Source organism: Podarcis erhardii (assembly GCF_964252035.2).
Source record: "Podarcis erhardii genome assembly, chromosome: 7".
Classification (NCBI taxonomy): Eukaryota; Metazoa; Chordata; class Lepidosauria; order Squamata; family Lacertidae; genus Podarcis; species Podarcis erhardii.
The window spans coordinates 59,800,992-59,819,659 of NC_138511.1; the positions used below are offsets into that span (position 1 = coordinate 59,800,992).

The 18,668-nt window shown below is 47.4% G+C and overlaps 1 protein-coding gene across 4 annotated transcripts; it reads right to left on the minus strand.

Annotated features, from left to right (window-relative positions):
- Window positions 1–578: 578 nt before the first annotated feature.
- Window positions 579–15,013, minus strand: TMEM54 (transmembrane protein 54). Of its 4 annotated transcripts, XR_014158922.1 has the most exons (7): window positions 14,747–15,009; window positions 7,587–7,780; window positions 6,940–6,999; window positions 5,927–6,115; window positions 5,354–5,488; window positions 1,499–3,355; window positions 579–1,459 (listed from the first exon to the last, which is right to left on the minus strand). XR_014158922.1 is itself a non-coding variant. In XM_081871901.1 (6 exons), exons 1-6 carry the CDS (start codon window positions 14,757–14,759, stop codon window positions 3,330–3,332), a joined length of 651 nt encoding a protein of 216 aa, XP_081728027.1. In that variant the 5' UTR covers window positions 14,760–15,011; the 3' UTR covers window positions 579–3,329. The 4 variants fall into 4 exon arrangements, 3 of the variants coding, with proteins under 3 accessions (XP_081728027.1, XP_081728025.1, XP_081728026.1); XM_081871901.1 differs by having other exon boundaries at window positions 579–3,355; window positions 5,320–5,488; window positions 14,747–15,011; XM_081871899.1 differs by having other exon boundaries at window positions 579–3,355.
- Between the last annotated feature and the right edge of the window lie 3,655 nt (window positions 15,014–18,668).

The window sequence follows — 18,668 nt, forward strand, 5'->3', positions numbered from 1 at the left end:
CCAATGTAATATAAGCACAAATATACACATTCACATCATTTAGGAGCATCTCTTTCCAGTATAGAGCTAGTATTTTTCACCTACACTACATGCAAACCCTGGTTGTTGTCTGATTCACATGGAGCAGTCTCACACTTTTCAAGGGTGCTTGAAGGCAAACAATCCTGTCTCACTGAAAGGTGCTGGGCCTCGATGGCCTTCAGGTGCCCGCAGATCAGCATATAAAGAAGCTGAGAAGGAATCACACATTGACAGCATGTAGGGCAATTTATTTAGTTGGTTGATTCGTAACCCACACCTTCCTTGCGTGTTTGTTTCAGGAAGGGCAGAGCGTCACCCTTGACCTCTGTTCCAAGCGCCACTGAAAGGAATAGCCCAAGCCCCCTTCCTTAAGCCTTCCCACATTTGTTGTCTCAGGGGGCACACCTTAGAGCACCTGGCGCAGTCAAGGAGAGCCCCTCCATTGGACCCTGAAAAGCTTCAAGGGACTCATCGGGTCTCAAGGCTGCCCATAGAGGAACAGCTACAGAAGCCAACCCCTCAAAAGCCAAGGTTAGGCATTCACATCCCTTCAGCACTTTCACATGTCTGTAGTTTATTTATTTATCAGTTTTATTTATATCCCATCTCCCTCTCTGAAAGATGTCCAAGGCAGTCAGTTATCAACATAAAAAGACAACAATATCCAGTGTACAAAAATATTAATAATAAACCATACAACTCCAGTGCCTACCCCCATCCAATGGCCTGGGCAGATAAAAACATCTTCAATTTCCTCTTGAGCACAACCAGTTAATCCTTCACCACCACCCTTGCAAGGTAGGCCAATCTTCTCATTCCCTGTATTACAGATTGAAGGCTGTGAGAGAGCAATGACTCAGTTAAGACCAACGAATGGGTGTGAGATTTGACCCAGGGTATCCATATGCTCAGCTGGTTAAGAGCCTGGTGCTGATAATGCCAAGGTTGCAGGTTCAATCCCTGTTTGGGACAGCTGCATATTCCTGCATTGCAGGGGGTTGGACTAGATGGACCTCAAGGTTCCCTTCGAACTGTACAATTTGATACACATGGATGGCTCAGATTCAGCTGGCACTAATAAGAGAGTACTGAGGCCTCAATAAACAGACACATTGTCCATGTTGCATGTTTCACCATGTGGGGGCGCCAGGCCCCACATTGAGCTTCGGCGAGGCAGTTCCTGTTGCTGCATTGTGGGTGAGAGATCAGAAGCTTGCAGCTGGGCTACTACCTGTGCAGGCTGGCCAGATCTGGCTGCCTCCCTTCCCGGCCAGAAACCACGTAGGGCTTGGCCACACAACCCATGGGTGTGTGCTTTGCAAATAAATAAATGGGAAACCTGGAGCCAGGCAATCAAAATCTGTTCCTTTGCATACATGTGCCTAGTGAACACCCACCCACATTTCTGCTTCTATGGAGTTGGGCTTTTATTTCTGCTCTTGGGGAGGGCAAGCAGGGAGCAACAATTACCAAGAACTGAAAGTCCACTTTAAATGAAGGCTGGGGTTCTCAGGGTGTGGCTGCAGGAGACACCATGGGGAGAGGCAGCAGGTATGGTTTGCCCAGATGAATCCCAGCCTACCCAGGAGAACTGTTGCACTAATGACTCAGTCTGCTCCCCCCAGACCACTCAACCCAATGGTCTTCCGGCTCTGGAATGCCTTTTTGTTAACCCACCCATCTCTAGAAGCATAGAGCATGCCCAGACAACAGCTTTAGACTCCACCTACCACATGAGCACTGAAGTCCATTCCTCCCTGCCCTGCTATTTCAGTGAGTATTTGCAATTGGTGGGGAGGGGGCTCAGTGGACATGGACTTAAAACTTTAGCAGTAGGTTGGGGAGACTGTGCTCCTGCATGCGTGGCAAGCAGGATTAACTGGGTGAGGAAATGTGAAGGCATCCCAGTCAAATACAGTGAATGGTACACCCCACACAACTGTTTCTGAAATGGAGGGCATCATCACAGGCTTGCTGTCCAGCTCTACTATCCAAGATGTGATGGAATGTTTTATGCTGTTCTGCGTGGATGAATAGTAGGAAGCTAAAATTGGGGGTTGGCATTCAGAGGGGCCCTGAGAGATGGTGCCCTTTGCAATTGACCCCAAGGCTGGAAAAGAAGCAGAAGGAGCTGTGAGGCAAGAGGAAATGGCCAGTGGGGCAGAAGGTGATGAGGTTTGGCACCATTTGCCATGGCCTCTGCCAACCTGGTGCACTCCAGATGTTTTGGACTACAACTCCCATCAGCTCCAGCCTCATGCAACCATGTGATGCTGAGGCTGATGGAAGTTATAATCCAAAACATAGAGGGCACAAGGTTGGCAGAGACTGATGTACAACTTGTTTAGCCGATTAATTAGCTGCCTCTTAACCTGTCAATGGTTAAATTAATGCATTAAATTTAAATTTCCCAGATCTTCAATGCGGATGGCCCTTCTAACATACTGAAGGCAGTGTCAGTTTAATTTACAATTTCACAAACAAATGCTACCACGCCTTCTTAGAAGGAAAAGGCCGTCTTCCATAGATCCGTTTTCATTGCCTTCTAAATTAATGCAAAATAGCTTCCAAGAATCGCAACCCCGCCAGTCAAAATTTGCCCCCCCATTAGTCCAAGGGAGCAGTCGTTGATCAATGCCATCCCGCCCACCACCCTCCTTCTTCAAAGAGGGCTGTTTGCTCACGACAGAGCTCCAGTCCCCTTTTCTACCTCAGAAATGGCTGAGAGTATTGCCACCCCTCCGCTCTGGAGAAGAACCCAGCTCCACCCCATTGCAGAAGTGGAAGCATCAGTCCTTCATCCATCCATCACAGGAGTGCATGCAGGAAGCGGGAGGGGGAAGGGAACCACAGGCTTTGTTTGTTTTTAATAGCTTCAAAAATAAAATGTTTTTTTTTGTCTCAGTGCAATGGCCCGCAGAGTTATTTCAGATGCTCACGGGAGCCACGTGGGCCCAGCAGCTCCCTTCGTTCTGGAGGAGAGGAGCGCTTGGGGTCAATTTCTCAGCACAAAGCACCAGAGTGCTAATCAGAGCAGTAAAAGGTTTGGGCCTCGAGGGAGGCCACTGTTCTCCCGCTTCTGGAGCCCAGTTGCTAAGCTTTGGGCCTCGCCCACTGCGGAGAGGAAGCACGAGGGGCCACGTCCATGCAGGCTGGAGCAAGGCTGGACCGCGAAGCAGAGGAAGCCACCAGATGACAGGGCAAGAACAGCCGCAATCTGGGTGGAGGCAACAACTGGCCTCTAGAGCCGCGCCGTCTCCATGCGGTCCAACCTCAGGAGATTGTGGCCCTCGCAGCTTTCTCTGGTCTCAGGCATGACAATCTGCAGGGAGACCTATAAATCAAAAAGGCCGGAATTAACAACAGTCCAAGTGCGGCAAAGCCACTTCAAGGTCATTTCTGTTTCTCAGAATGAACGTGTTGTTGTTTTTTAACCATAACGAGGGAAATCTCACAGAAAACAATTGCTCACCGAGGGGGTAAATACTGAAGCTTGTCACATAAGGGAACAGTCATCACATGGCAAACTGGGCAAGGGGGCAGGAGGAGTTCATCAGATCAGGAAGCTCACTTGTCTTGACAGTTAACCAGTTGTTCATGGGTCGGGGGGGGCAGTTTGTAGATAACAGACATCTAGATCATTGGACCACATTCCTTTGATTAAAACTTTAATGAGCGTTTGGAACAGATCCCATTGGCATTCATCAGAGTAAATATGGCAGCTAGGTCACCACAGATGTCTGTGATGTGCCGCTGTCTCGTATTCAAACAGCTCTTCTGGGGTCAGTTGAAGGTGCTTCTTTTTCTGCCACAGTTTCCCCATGCAAAAAGAGCTTTTAAGCCCTTTGCCTTGATTGCAGGGCAAGACTCACTCAGGACACCAGCTCCAGAATGATAGGGATACTTCTGCAAGATCTTGAAGGAACTCGGGACAGCACTGCAAGAGCATCCCCAAAAAGGCCTACCAAGAGGGCCTTGTGCTGCCCCCGCCCCCCGGCAGCAAGACGGAAAGCTTAAAAACACTGCCATTCTTGCATTTCACTTGTGGGACTTCAGCCAGCCGACCTTCAACCATGTGTGGTTGAAATAATGCAATTTAAATGTGCATAAGATGCAGTTGTGCTATATCAGTTGCTGGGAATCACAGCAGTCAGGCGCTGCTTTGTGGGCTCCCCAGAAGAGGCAGGATGGGCCCCCTTTGGCCAGATCCAACAGCCAGGCTCTTCTTATGTGCCAAATCAGGTCACAGTGTCACTGTCAGGGTGGTGTATATGGAGCTGGCACACAGACACACTGATGCACAAATGATAGAAAGGTTCTGTTATTGGCAGGTATATTGCAAATTAGGTACGGCCAGAATTAACAAGATGCAAATTTACCAATGAGTTGCAAATTGCTAATTATGTGACACTGGCCAAATTATTCAGAGGTGGTTCAAAGGCCCCAGAGGGCTTGAATTTGAATATTTGACAAGATTCTGACAGGCGTAATTGGATCCAGGAGTTTCAGGGTCCCAGCTGCATCAGAGGAGAAGGCCAGCGTTAAGAGCCTCGGCTGCCCTGCGGAATTGCTTTCAGTTTGCAGAGTAAAGGCTCTGCAGACCATTTGCCTACCATCTGAAGCTGCCACCGTTAACTCGGTGCCCTCTAGATGTTCTGAATAGCAGCTTATCATCAGCCTTAGCCAGCACAGCCACCATCACTGGGGCTGATGGGGAGCTGTAGTCCGAAACATCTGGAAGGCTTCCAAGCTGGCAAAGGCCAATGTGAAGAATGGAAGCAGGCAACTGACATAACCAGAGGGGCTGGTAGACTCCCAGCAACCAATGAGGCCAGTGGGTTAGGGTTAGAATTGGTGGGGCCCAGCAAACCCTGGAGGGCCACAGATGTTCCCTGCATTGTGGCATTTATTCACTTATCATTGCATTTATTATACTGCCTTTCTGCCAAGGCACCCTGTGAGGTTAAAAGGGTTAAAACAAATGATATTACATGTAAAGTTGGGTGGGGAAGGGGACAGTCCGGCTAGAACAGTCCCCAGTATGATCTTCACCTGCCTCCCTCAGTCTCAGATCTTAGATCCTGCCTCTAATTTATTTGTTTTATTACACAGGTGGGGCACCTCTGGCCCTCCAGATGCTACTGGACTGTCATCAGCCCACCTTAGCCAACAATTGGGGGTTGTAATCCAGCAACATCTGGAGGTGCAAGGAGCTATCAGAATTTGGGAGTGGTGGTAGAGTGGGGGAATCGCACAGCAAACCCTTCTGCAAAGTACATGATCAAAGGAGACAAGAACCTGAATCAGGAGGGTGGTGCAAGGAGATTTGTACCTTCTTCTTCCGTGTCCGCCTGTGACACAGCCTCAGATTCAGGAGCACAAGGGTGACCAGGAAGCATCGAATGCTGAAGATGATCTCTATGGCATCCAGGAGGAAGGAGATGCCCCAAAGGACCAAAGCAGAGCTCTGTGGGGAGGGAGGAAAGAGGGCGTGGGGGGGGGGCTTCAAATTTTTGGAGTCAAAACCCAATGCCTCATAGAGCCATGAAGGCAGGACCTCCGGATCACCTAATGCAGCATTTGCAATCAACCCATGCAATCCAGGGCCAGAGTATATCACAGTCCCAGATGGGGCAACAAGGAAACGCAAGAGATGACCCAGCTAAGGTCTTGTATTAGCTGAATGAGTGTGCCTGGACTCTAGAGACTTCTGCAAACTGCAGAGGACCCTCAGCAGGAAAAAGGAACAGCATTAAAGTGTCCCTAGAGGTTAGGAACTAAACCATGCTAGAACCCTAACGTTACACTAGAAGCTTTTTATAATCCCGCCCCCTCCATCTTAGCACCTCTCCCATTGCTTCTTCCAAGAGCTCCCTCATGGCAGGAGCCCACTTGGCAGACTTACATAGACCCGGGTGGGGTCAAAAGGGCACTCGTGTGCAATCTGGATGATATCCACGTTGGCAAAGGTGCAACGAGCCAGGAGGGATCGCCCATTGTTGATGAATGTATAAATGATGGCGACGGCCAGGCCCACTGAGCAGAACAGCGAGAGGAGGACACTGCTGATGCTGAGCGAGAAAACGGCCCATCTCTGCAATGGAGAGAACACAGTGGTGGGTCTGCTAGTCAAATAGGCCAGGCACACATGGCTTGCTGCAGCAGGGAGCAAGGGGTCCAAATCCCACCCAAAGTGACCATGGGAAAGGACGCTCTAAGGTCGGGGTGCATCATCTGGGAGCTGAGCAGAGAGCTGAGGTTTCTTGCACACCCACAAACTCCCAGGAACATGCAAAGTGTTTCTTTCACTGTTGTGTTTGGGCTCTGGTATCCATTCATTCATTTATATATTTCTAAAGATTTGTGGACAGCTTAATCACCACTCTCTCAAAGCCAAATTGAGATGCCAGGCATTAAACGTGGCACACCTCAAAACCTGCAGCCTGGCTTCTATGCCCATCCCCTCCCCAAGCCAAGCATTCCCGCACCAAAATTGGCACAGCCACCATCCCACAAGACGGGTGTCCCCCCCCCCCCAGCTTCCTGGAGTAGCCCCAGGAAGGAGTCAAAAGATTGCAAGGTAGTAATGTGGAAACCAATCGTTCTTGGGTGGGGCTCTTTACTCCCCCAATTCTTGAGCTGCAGCCAGTGGGGATATTTTACAACTTCTGAAGCTATCAAACTTTCCATGCCATCATCTCATCTCCTGGGTGGGGCAGGCAGCTGAGCTGACAGTAACTTAAGATAGGAGAGTACTTAGCTGGTGGTGGGTCTCATGAAAAAGAGGGTCCCTTGCCTGAAGGTCAAGGCTTCGATAAACAGCTGGGTGTAACTAAGAGCCTTGAAGGGCCCCTCCACTCAGAAACATGACCTGCCTCTTAAGGGAGATGCCTCTGCTCCAAGAGAGGGGTTTCTTACCAGTGATTTCCGGGATACATATCTGGAGAGCACAATTGCTGCTATTCCGCAGGAGATTGTCTGCAAAGGGGTGACAGATGACAGGAAATAACACACCGCAAAGAGTTTTACAAGGTTACAAGCTGGGCTGTACGTGTGGGAAGCCAAATCCCCAAAATCCAAATGGTGCATTCAAGGGGCCATATGTGCGAATAAAGCACATTTGAGAACTTTGCACCATCTATTTGCATGTGGGGGACTAAAGATGAGTGCTCCCCCTCTTTTGGCTCTGGCCATTCCCACAGTAGACCAGAAGCCTCCAACCTCAAACAGAACACAGGTTCCCTACCCTAAAAGCACATCATTTCGCCCACCATAAGAGTGAATAGCAACCATTTACTTGTATGGAAGCCAGAAAAGGAGTTGACTCGGCTACACCATTGGGGGTGGACTACACTGCAAGATACTACTACTACTACTACTACTACTACTACTACTACTACTACTACTACTTTTAATTGCTCTCTGCCAACCATACCCCAAACTGGAGCACATTTAGTTCATTTCCTAGAACTTCATGGGTGCCCTCTCTGCCTTTGCAGAGCTGGCCCTGAGAAGGCACGTCAGTCTTCCCTCCTCCAGCCAAGACCCTGCAAGGAAAGGCGTACCAAGATGGCAGAGATCACGGTCACAATGTTGGAGATGGCATACTGCAGGGAAATGGTGTCATGCGGGTTGGCAATGTGCCGCAGCACCGTCCCATGGACCAGAGCGCTGGTGATGAAGTTTAGGTGGCCAATGACTATCAGGATGAGTCCTGTTTTCATCAAGAGCTTCTGGGCGCTGCTGGAATCAAGGTGACCTGAAAGAGAGGAAGGCGAGGTCTTTCTTCCAGGACTGAGTCTGGCTCACAAGCCACTGTCTCACCTAGACCCAGAGCATGGAATGTTGCAAAGTAAAACAAAGCCAGAGGGAAATTATTATTTATTTCATCCTTATTGCCCTGCCCTTCCTGCCATTGGGAGCACAATAAAAACAAGCTACTTAGAAATTTTAAAAACCTCCCCCTTTCCATGCCAGACATCATGTCTCCCCCCGCCATGCCAGTACTTACCCTTTCTCTAAACCAGGGGCCAGCAAACTTTTTATGCAGGTGGCTGGTCCACTGTCCCTCAGAGCTTGTGGAGGGCTGGACTATCTATCATCTATCTATCTATCTATCTATCTATCTATCTATCTATCTATCTATCATCTATCTATCAAAAAACCAAATTGCTATGCACACTGCAAGGGGGGCAAGTAGTCCTCCTCCTCCACACACGTGCACGCGCGCGCGCGCGCACACACACACACACACACACACACACACACACACACACAACCCAGCCACCTTCTTGGTTTGCCGCCTGCCTCATTCGCTGAAGGGCTGGCAGCGGTGGCATGAAATGGGCTTCCTCCCTGCCTAGAGAAAGCATCCGGCCCCCAGGCCTTAGTTTGTCTACCCCTGCTCTAAACCTTAGTTTAGAAAGTTCAGGTCCCAAACATCATAATTTTCCCACATAGGGAGGGAAATTTCTTTCAGTTGCTTGATGGTTGCCTTTGTTGTCCTTTTCTGCCCCTTCCCCAATTCTACAGTATCCCTTTTGAAAGGTCACAGAACTATATACATGGAGGACGCCAAGTGTGGCTGTGCCACAGATTTGTATAATAGCATCACGTGAGTTGATATAACGTGGCATTTTTATGTTGATCCTTTCCTAAGAATCCCTAGAATGGAATTTCCCTTCCACACACCCCACCCCCAGGCTTCCTTGTGCTACAACATTTTCACCAAGTTTTCCCGAAGTGATCCCAAGAGCTTGTTCCTGCTCCGTCACTGCCAGCTTAGACCTCCAAATAAGGTATATATATGTGAAACTGGATGTCTCTAAAGCACACTGCTTTCTTCCTCTCCTTTCTGTGCTCTGTTGTCATCCACAGGAGGGCCAGAGCAATTGACAGTTTCTCCTTGCTCTGGCAAGCAGATAACGAGGCTTTCGAGTTTTATTATCAACTTATTTTATTAAGCCCTGTCCTTCCAAAGGAGCTCAGGGTGGCAAACCCTTCAGTAATAAAAAAAAAACAACTTTTAAAAATAAATAAAAACATTTAAATGAAGCTGAATGTTGGAAGATTCAGGACAGATAAAAGACAGCCGTTCTTCATGTAGCTCATAATTAAATCATGGAACTTGCTCCCACAGGAGGCAGGGATAGCCACAAACTTGGATGGCTTTAAAAGAAGATTAGATAAATTCGTGGAGGAGAGGGGTCTCCATGGCTGTGCTCTGCCTCCACAGTCAGCAGTGTTATGCCTCTGAATATCAGCTGCTGGAAACCACAGGAGAGGAATGTTGCTGTTGCTCTCAGGTTCTACTTGTGGACTTCCTATTGAGGATCTGGTCGGGTACTGTGAGAACAGGATGCTGGACTAGATGGGCCATTGGCCTGATCCAGCAGGCTCTTCTTATGTTCTTGTCTTTTAAGCACAAACTGCTTAAAACATCTAAAACAATACTAAAAAAAAAAATCTAAAAATTTAAGAACAGATGTGACAAAATCATGTGGTCTGGATATGTCCTCTGAAACAGGAGTTTTCAGCAGGCATCTAGAGGAGCACAGGAACAGCACTTCCCTAATGTCAATATTTGATTTGTTAGTCACCTAAAACAGGGTAGTTCTCTAGGCAACCTACAATCAAGTTTTAAAATTACAAAATTGTTTTTAAATGGCCATGAAAATTTTTTAACAAATCAATATATTCAACATGGAAACATCACCAACCTTCACAAGAAAACAAAGAGGTTTGTGAGAGCTTAGCACAGTGGAAGTCAAGAGAATGAGGAAACTAACCAAGTAGAGGCTGGGTACTGCTTCCCTTTTCTTTGATGGGGTTACAGCTTCATGCCCAGCATGAATTGTTTGCATTTCCAGTTAAATGCTAAATGCTCCATTTAAGCTGCTGAAGGTCTTTTGCTAAAGTTCAAGGTGCTTTACAAGTTGAGCCTACCAGTCAGAAGCAAGCACCCCTGAGCTTAAGGGAGTTTACTCCCAGGAAACCATACACAGCATTGTGGACTTGCTATAAAGCATAAAATAGCTAAATCCATGGATCAACACAGCTGCTGTCTGCACTCCTTGGTGTGTGTGTGTGACTGCAGGAGGTGTCATGATGAGCTCCTGCTCTTGTACGTGAGTGGTACAGCCCAGCAACCCAGTGCCATGGACTGGTGGGCAATAGTGAGTCACCCTAATCCAGATTCTGATCTGCCTTTGATGGGAACTAGAGGTGCAGGCAAGCAGATTTTTCTTAACGGTGACGAGGCAAGCCACACACCACAAATTCAATGCACAGGGCTCAGGATTCCTCAAACTGTGGGCCTTGGGCCACTTTCAGGTGGGCCTCAGCGCCGCAGCCTGTGCAGGACCTCCTCACTTGCCCTGCCAGAGCCTTTGGGCTGGACCAAAGCCAACCTCTCCTGCTGTGTAAAGGCGGTCCCTGGGATACAGAGAAGTTCAAAGGGGAAGAAGAAAGGAAGGTCTCCTTCCTTTGAAATGGCCAGAGGTGCTGAAGGAAACGAGAAAATGAGATCAAAGCTTAAGATTGAAAATGCTATTCTCATACAATTTTTCAGAGAACTTCACAGCTTAAAGCCAAAAAAAGTGGGGTCCACGACAAAAGCAGAATAAAACACAAGCTTTGGAAACAATAATATCAATTCAACAACTTCCAAAACCAGCAAAACAATTTTATCGAATATAAAAATGATAATCCATAAATGGTTGAGGGAAAGCCTTCCTAAATAACAAGATATTCAGTAGGTGCCTAAACATCAACACTCCAGGCACCTGCCAGATTTCAGCTGGTCATTTATTCCAGAGATCTGGAACTCAGACACTAAAAGGCCTCTTTCTAGTACAGGCTAAATGCAACTCTGGGGCAAATGGCACTCTCAGTGGTGCCTCATCTGAGAAACACAGTTGCTGGGCAGCAATATAGTGGCAAGGAGGAACTAGATAGAAATAGAGAGACTGGAAATAGAAAAGTGGTAAGAGGGGAAAGCTGTTATCGGAGGAAGAAACACATGTAAAAGATCAAGGGAAGAAAGGCACTGGCAGAGAGGGGGTTTTGGGGTGGTAAAGATAAGGCACATGCTGAATGTGATAGGAAAATGAGTAAAAAATACTTTTACTAGTTTGGAAGACACAAGGGCTATAGGGCTTTCCTGGTGGTGGCCCCATGCTTGTGGCCCCACCTTCCTACAGAAACTACGAAAGGCCCTTTCAACACACACATTCAAAACAAGCCATGAGGGCCATTTTGTTCCCTTCTGCCTTTGTTTGACAACATTTTAATGCCAGTGATTCTGATTCTTATGTTTCTAACCTCTCTGTAAAGTATTTTAATTGTATCTCCTTTGGTTGCACATCACCTTGGGAGGTCAAAGCCCTAAGTGATGGAATATAAATAAATACTTTAAATAAAGAGCTAAAACATTGCAGATTTGGTAGGTTCCTGATTTACAATGCCTATGGAGTTACCACAGACACATACAGACACATCTCCTGAAAATCAAGATGAAAAAAGGACAGTTGGAGGGTAAACCATCTCCTTTTAAAGTATTCCAGGGAAGAAGGATCTTGCTTGCTCTGACCGACAGTCCCAACAGCTGCTGCCAGTCAATGCAGACAGTACTGAGCAAGATGGACCACAAGCCTGAGTCAGTACTAGACAGATTCCTGTGTTATGTTCTTATAGCTCAGTGGGTAAAGCCTCAAACTCTTAATCTCAGGGTTGTGGGTTCAAGCCCCACACTGGGCAAAACATTTCCGCATTGCATGGGGTTGGACTAGATGAGTCTCAAAATCCCTTCCAACTCTAGAAATCTATTATTCCTGTTGGGGAGCCTGGGGTCCTGCAGATAATATTAGACTCCAACTCCTATCAGCATGGCCAGGGATGATGGGAGTTGTAGTCCAGCAACTTATGTAGGGCTGCAGATTCTCTAGCCCTGGGCTACATGGACCAAAGGTCTGATGCAGGAGGCTATTGAATGGCTACATCTTGGACTGACTCTATGGTGACACCATGCTAACTCCCAGAAGCCTCAGCCAGGCAGATGGAAGCTTCTGGCAAAACAGTTTTTGAAAAATTCCTGTAAGACCATAGAACAGGTTTTAGGGGACCCACTTTTTGCTGATTTATCACACTATTTGCTTTCTTATAGTCAGCGGCGTAGCGTGGGTTGTCAGCACCCGGGGCAAGGCAAGTAATTTGCGCCCCCTAACCCGGGGCAAGGCAAGTAATTTGCGCCCCTAACCTGCAGCCGCTGCCAGCTTCTTCTTGCTGCTGCCTGGGTAAGGTAGCCACGGCGGCGGCGGCGGGTCCGTGTCAGGTGATCTGAGGCAAGTTGCCGCTGGTGCTGCCGCCCAAACGACGCCGCTTGCCCGGAGGAGGAGGAGGGCAGAGAGGTGAGGAAAATGCAACATGGCCCAGCAGCTGCAGCAGCAGCGGCGACGGCGGCGGGGCTGTGAGGAGGGGCTGCCTGGCGCGCCCTCCACGGCCCTGACACGCGGGGACCGCAGCGAGCGCTGAGAGCTTCTGCCTGCCGGACGCCTTCAGCCTGGACGTGCGCACAGCTCGTCGGTTCTGCGAGACATGGGGCTCTGCTACAGCCTGCGCCCGAGGCTCTTCGGCGACTCTGGAGGCGGCGAGCGCACTCGCCCCAGATGTTGCGCCCGGTGCGGCCGGCCCCCCCTGCACCCCCCACACTACGCCACTGCTTATGGTGACTTTGTACTTTCATTATATGTTTGGAGAAGGACAGAACAGATATGAGACTATAAATCAAGATACACAATGTACTACCATATGCAAAGATATACAAATTGTACCGAAAAAATTACACCTTTTCTATTTCCAGCCCCACTGCATCTTTGCCCATTAACAGCAACCATTTATCTTGCCAGATTGCTGGTGTAGTGCCCAATATACAGAATGATATACATTTTATTTACTGAAAAATGCTGGATATGGGGAGGGAAGGAGCAACACAATAGGTTAACAGTTACAAGAGTCAATGGTTAGGAAGGCAAGTTAACCTAACTCAGATGCAGGAACAAGTTTGGCACCATTCTCAATATTCCCCTGTGGTGCTTATCTGCACCTATACAGTATTTGCACTGTGTGCATACTTTGTTGCTCTTTGGACTAGGGCACAGGGAAGGTCTCTCTGAGGCGAAACTGTAAGCTAGGCCGATGTTGTTCAATCTTGGGTGCCCAGACACTGTTGGACTCCCATCAGCCCCAGCCCCCAAAGCCAATGGGATGATATGAGTTGGCATTGAACAATATCTGGGAATCTAAGGTTGAAAAACCACTAGGTCAGGCTGTCAAGTGGCAGCTGGGGTCCCCAGCCACAGCCTGACAAAAGGCACAACTTCCAGACCTCCAGACTTGTCAGGCGTTCCAGGCCTGAGGAACAACACTTCCAGAAAGGAAGTGAAGGAACCTCAGTGGTTGTTTGTGGGGCAAGCTCCTCTTTACCACAACTGCGTTGCAGAACACAGAACTGTGTTGCAGAACAGAAAGATGCAAATGAGCCCTATATTCTAAACAAAATGCTTGTTTAACCTGGAGGTAGGCTGCATGAATTGTGTATTGATTTGTAATGATTTGTTGGGTCTCTGGACCGTAATAAAGATTGATTGATTGATTGATTGATTGATTGATTGATTGAAAGATGCAGAGCCACCTTCCACAGATCAAGGCAGAGAGACAGAGACAGAGAGAGGAAGTGGGGAGACAGAACCTTTTCAGAGGGAAAACTTCACACCATTGGATCAAGGGTTTATGGAGAACATTCAGGCATGTTGACTCAAGCTCCATAAGGAAGTCCCAGCAAGGTGGCATTTCCTTTGGAAAACAAGTCTGTGTCTTTAAAGATTAACCACTCGTTAAACAGCAAACAGCAATCAAGGTCATCTTCCTGCTAGAACATCCCAAAGTCTACAGGCTGCAAGTAGGGTTTTTGGGTGGGGGGAGGGAGGAGAAGGTAAAATTGTAAAGGACATTCAGCATGCTAGTGGTTTAGACTCCCGTTTTTGCTCTTGCAGGTCAATGTGGTAACCGGTGGGGGCAGGTACTGCTCAAGAATCTGTTCTGGAAATCATCTTTGCAGACAGGTGATTTCCCAGGGCGCACAGTCTTCCTCCCTGTTTTCTTCACTTGTCAACATTTCACTTACGCACCTTAGGCACAGGTGCCTGCCTTTTGGGCGGGGGGGGGGGGGGATTATGAAAATTCCCATGTGTGCTGATGGTTCTAACTAAAGCTGTTTTTAAAGAACAAAAACCACCAAGAGCTGAAGAAGAAAATAGGAGTTCCATTTTTATTCTACTAGCCAGTCTTAGGCAAATCACTTTCTCAAACACTGTGCCTTGACTTCATATACGACTGAAGCCCAGGATCCCTTTGGATGCCACAGAACAGCCTTTGCCAACTTTGTGCCCTCCAGATGTTTTGGGCTGCAACTCCCATCAGTCCCAGGACCAGCACAGCCTTGCTGACTGACACTAATAGGAGCTGTAATCCACTAGCCAGAGGGTGGCCAGGTTGGCTGCCATTGAAGATGCTGAGCCAAACCTCTTAAGCTGTGTTTGGTTGCATCGTGGGACACTTGGCACTGTTGCAAGGAAGCCTGAAGGTACTGACACCTTTCTAGGGAAGGGGAGTGCCAAGGGTCTGCCCTGCCCCGCTTGACTTTGACTTTGGAGAGGAGCCAACTCACCCAGCCGACACATCTTTGCAGTTTGGGATCAGGCCATCAAAATACATGAGTTAAAGTCCTCTGTTCTTGTTGTCTCTGCAGAGCACCTGGGAGCTGGCCTTGTTGCAGCTGCAGCTGCCTTGGCACTTCTTGACCATCCACCTATTTCGCGCTTCTTCTGGTGCCGCCTGGCTCTCACCATCAACCCTCCTCCTCCTCCTCCAGCCCTACAACTGCAATTTGAAATCAGCTCTTCCTGTTTGACCAGCTCTCCAGGCTCTAGAACAAAGGGCCAAACTCCACCTTCTCCTTCCCGCAGGAAATGTGATTCACCTCCCAAACCCCACCCACTCTGGAGTTCCTTGCTCCAGCCTTCCTGACTTGCTCCCCAGGTATGTCAGCTTGACTTAACATGCTCAGACTCCAGTGGTTTGTCTGATCTAAACTTCCCACCCTGCCCCCTCTGCATGCTTTGCACTGCAAGAGTTTTGGTATTTATTTCTCTTCCTCCCATCTGCAAAACATTTGAGACAGAAAATGTGGCTTTGAAAAGCTCATGTGCATTCCAAAATAGAATCAGGAGTGTCATTCCAGAGCAGTAACTTGAATATCTTTTGATCAGCCCTGCATTTCAAGGTGCCCAAACTTGCAATTCCGGATGTCACAAATTCGAAGGCAGCAGAGTCAGGTGCACAACAATCTTTCTGCAGGTCTATTCTTAGGGCCGTTGGCTTCTTGGATTCATTTTGCTGTAGTGCCTCCACCATTTGCCAGACAAAAATACACACACAGCAATTTGTAGTTCTTATAGTAGACTACGCAGCCAGCACTGCTCTCACAGAAGGCACTTGATCCCATTCCTCACACACTCTGGAAAGCCAGACCATAGTGCCCACCTTCCAACCTCCAGAAGTGCTTTAGAGCCAGAATTTCTTTGTGAGGATTCATGCAACTGAGTTATTGTAGCACCTTGTGCATTTCGTTTTCTGCCTGTTCTGATTGTGCCCCCCCCCCCATTTCGCATATATATGCAACTGTGCTTAGAGGAAACTGCGTATTTACTGCTCTTTCCTTTGTTTGTTGTAAAACATTTGAAAATAATATCTTTTAAAAGTTAATATGTTTACCAAGAGATACAGGAAGGGCGAGGAGCAAGCAGGCACACATGTGGTGCTCTTCTAAGGCAACGTGAGCCATACCACCAACAACAAGTGTGCTCTGGTAATTTCCTAAGATTGGCTGACTGGCTAGCTATCTAATTTTATATCACCCTCCATCTGGAGATCTCAGGGCACTTCACAGCATAAAAATACAAGATAAAAACACAAAATACATAATAAAAACAAAAACAACCCAATACCTCCCCCCACAAAAAAATCCCCACATTTAAACGGATATAGTATGTTTATCAGCCAAAGGCTTGGTTGAAGACTTCTCTTTGTCAGCCAATTGGCTCCAAGTACGTTTCCGAGCACAATTCAAAGTGTTGGTGCTGACCTTTAAAGCCCTAAATGGCATCGGCCCAGTATACCAGGCAGAGGGCCTTCTTGGTAGTGACACTCGCCCTGTGGAACGCCCTCCCATCAGATGTCAAGGAAATAAACAACTATCTGACTTTTAGAAGACATCTGAAGGCAGCCCTGTTTAGGAAAGATTTTAATGTTTGATGTTTTGTTGTGTTTTTAATATTGTGTTTGGAGCAGCCAAGAGTGGCTGGGGAAACCCAGCCAGGTAGGTGGGGCATAAATAATAAATTTTGTTGTTGTTGTTGTTGTTGTTGTTAGAACCTGAACTCATCTGCCCTGTCTGTATGTCTCTTTTACCCAATTCCAGACTGAGGTGAGTGAAGAGAGAGCAAACTACTTAGGAACATATAGGAAGCTGCCTTATCTGGAATCAGAATATAGGCCCAGCTAATTCAGCGTTGTCAGCAGTGACTGGCTCTCCAGGTTTCAGACAAGGGACATTTCCCTACACCACCTGAAAATGCAATGGGTTGAACCTGGGATCTTCTGCATGCAAGCAGGTGCTCTGCTACTGAACTACACCCCTTGTTTTCTTCCTTTGCTGCATGGCTTTTAACTTTTCTATCTCATTCACCAATAGGAGAGTCTGGCTTGCACTGCAGATTCTGGGATAATCAGTTATACTATCAACACCCACCAGCTAAGTGCCTTCAGCTATTAAGCTGTAACAGAAACCTCAAGAGGTTGCCAATTTTTCACATCACACAACAGAAAGAGACAGAACAGACTCATAGAGCAGAGAAGGACCAAAATGCCTAGTTCCAAGTGTCATCCATTCCCCAAGGTCTCCCTCAGATCTCCAGGCAATCCAAATCACAAGCAGAGAAATTTCAGGTACTCACAGAGGCCTAGTTTCAGAGGACTCACTAGAGCAAGTGAAGCTGCATTGCAAGGAAAATGAAAGCACAACATCACCACATGCACATCCCAGTATCATAACCAGTCTGGGCTGGAGGGAGATTCCTTCTTAAACACAAGGTAATCAGAGTGCTTCAATAGGATTTTTTGGTGGGAGCTACTGAAGGTCAAGGGTATTTTGACATTATACTCAGGGAGTCTCCAAATTTCCTACATCCATAGTTATGTTAATACCATGTTCAGAGGCTATTCACTACCAGCACATACAGTCATTCAGCAGCAGGGAAGGTGGGGGGGGGGGAGAGAGAGATGGGATTGCAGGGCCCCTCTGTCCACTCTGCTTGAAGATTAGCTCCGTCAGGCTCCTCCTTCAGCTGTTATCTATAGCAACCATTCCACCAGGCTGTAGAAGTGAGATGGGACTGTGGAGCTTCTCAACCAGCATTACTGGAAGACAAGCAACTTTTGGCTCCTCTTCTCCTTGAAATATTTTCATTTTAGCTGATCAGTTAAGGAATAAATAGCACCTGAGTTTACTTTTTTCCATCCTCCTTCCCAGTCTGTTTTCCTTTTGAGTCATGTATTGAGACTGCAAGCCTGGGGGCAGGGACTAACATTTCTTAAGTGCTCAGGGAGCCTTTTTGGGGTGAAGAGCAGGATAAAAATGCATTAACACAGGATCATTCTCTGTCATGCCCTGCTTGTGAACTTCCTAGAAAGATTTGGTCACCACTGTGGGAGATAGATAGGGACTGGTCTAGCAGTACAGATCCTGTGCCTTATTCTCTCACCACGCATGGGGCTCCTATCAGTATTCCAGCTGTGTGTTGGTTTTTTGAGAACTTTCATTGTAACTTCTGTATTATCTTCTACATGCCACCATCAGTGGTATGTCAGGGACACACACAGTCAATTATTCACATCGCCAGTATCCTGACAGTCATTCATTACTAGGTTGAACTCAGATAGCACCCCATCCATTTCTGCACAGGACTACCAAACTGGTGCTGCTCTGTACTGCTGCTCCTTCTCTTTCTAATTTTAGAATGGAGCAGTAATGACAGCTATTTCCTCTCCTTGATTGCACTTGTTTTAACTGCTCTGCTCCAGAGCTCATTAAGGAGAAAAATGCTGAAATATTTAGAAATTCAAACAGCAGTTTAACAGTTGGGCATCTTGCATAAGGCTACAAGAATAGAAGTGTAGGAAAATTTGGCTGTAAAGTGCTTCAGTCATGAATTTTGTATTGTGGAGGCAGCATTCACAACTAGCCCTTGAACTGGAGTGCAAGGAGGATGCAGGCTTCAGGCCGGGTGCAGGTGTCTTGTCCTGTGCACACAACACTTTGTATACCAGATACCAGAAACTGCCCGGGCAAAGAGAATGGGAAACTCGGTTTTGGTTACTGAACAGTGAACTGCTGAACAGTTAAGTCAGAGCAAGTACATAGTACTGGATCCTCAGGACCTATACCACTTCAGAATGAATGTAGTTGTCACATTTTTAATACATATAACATCCCAAACATGAAAGCTAGTGTTATCAGGAGAAAGTTTCCA

Excerpts from the sequence above, each read along its gene's own strand:
- TMEM54 (XM_081871899.1), bottom strand. Across the intron at positions 6,116-6,939 it reads ATGTATCCCGGAAATCACTG|AGATGGGCCGTTTTCTCGCT; the intron begins GTAAGAAACCCC and ends TCTCCATTGCAG. Across the intron at positions 5,489-5,926 it reads TTGACCCCACCCGGGTCTAT|AGCTCTGCTTTGGTCCTTTG; the intron begins GTAAGTCTGCCA and ends CCCTCCCCACAG.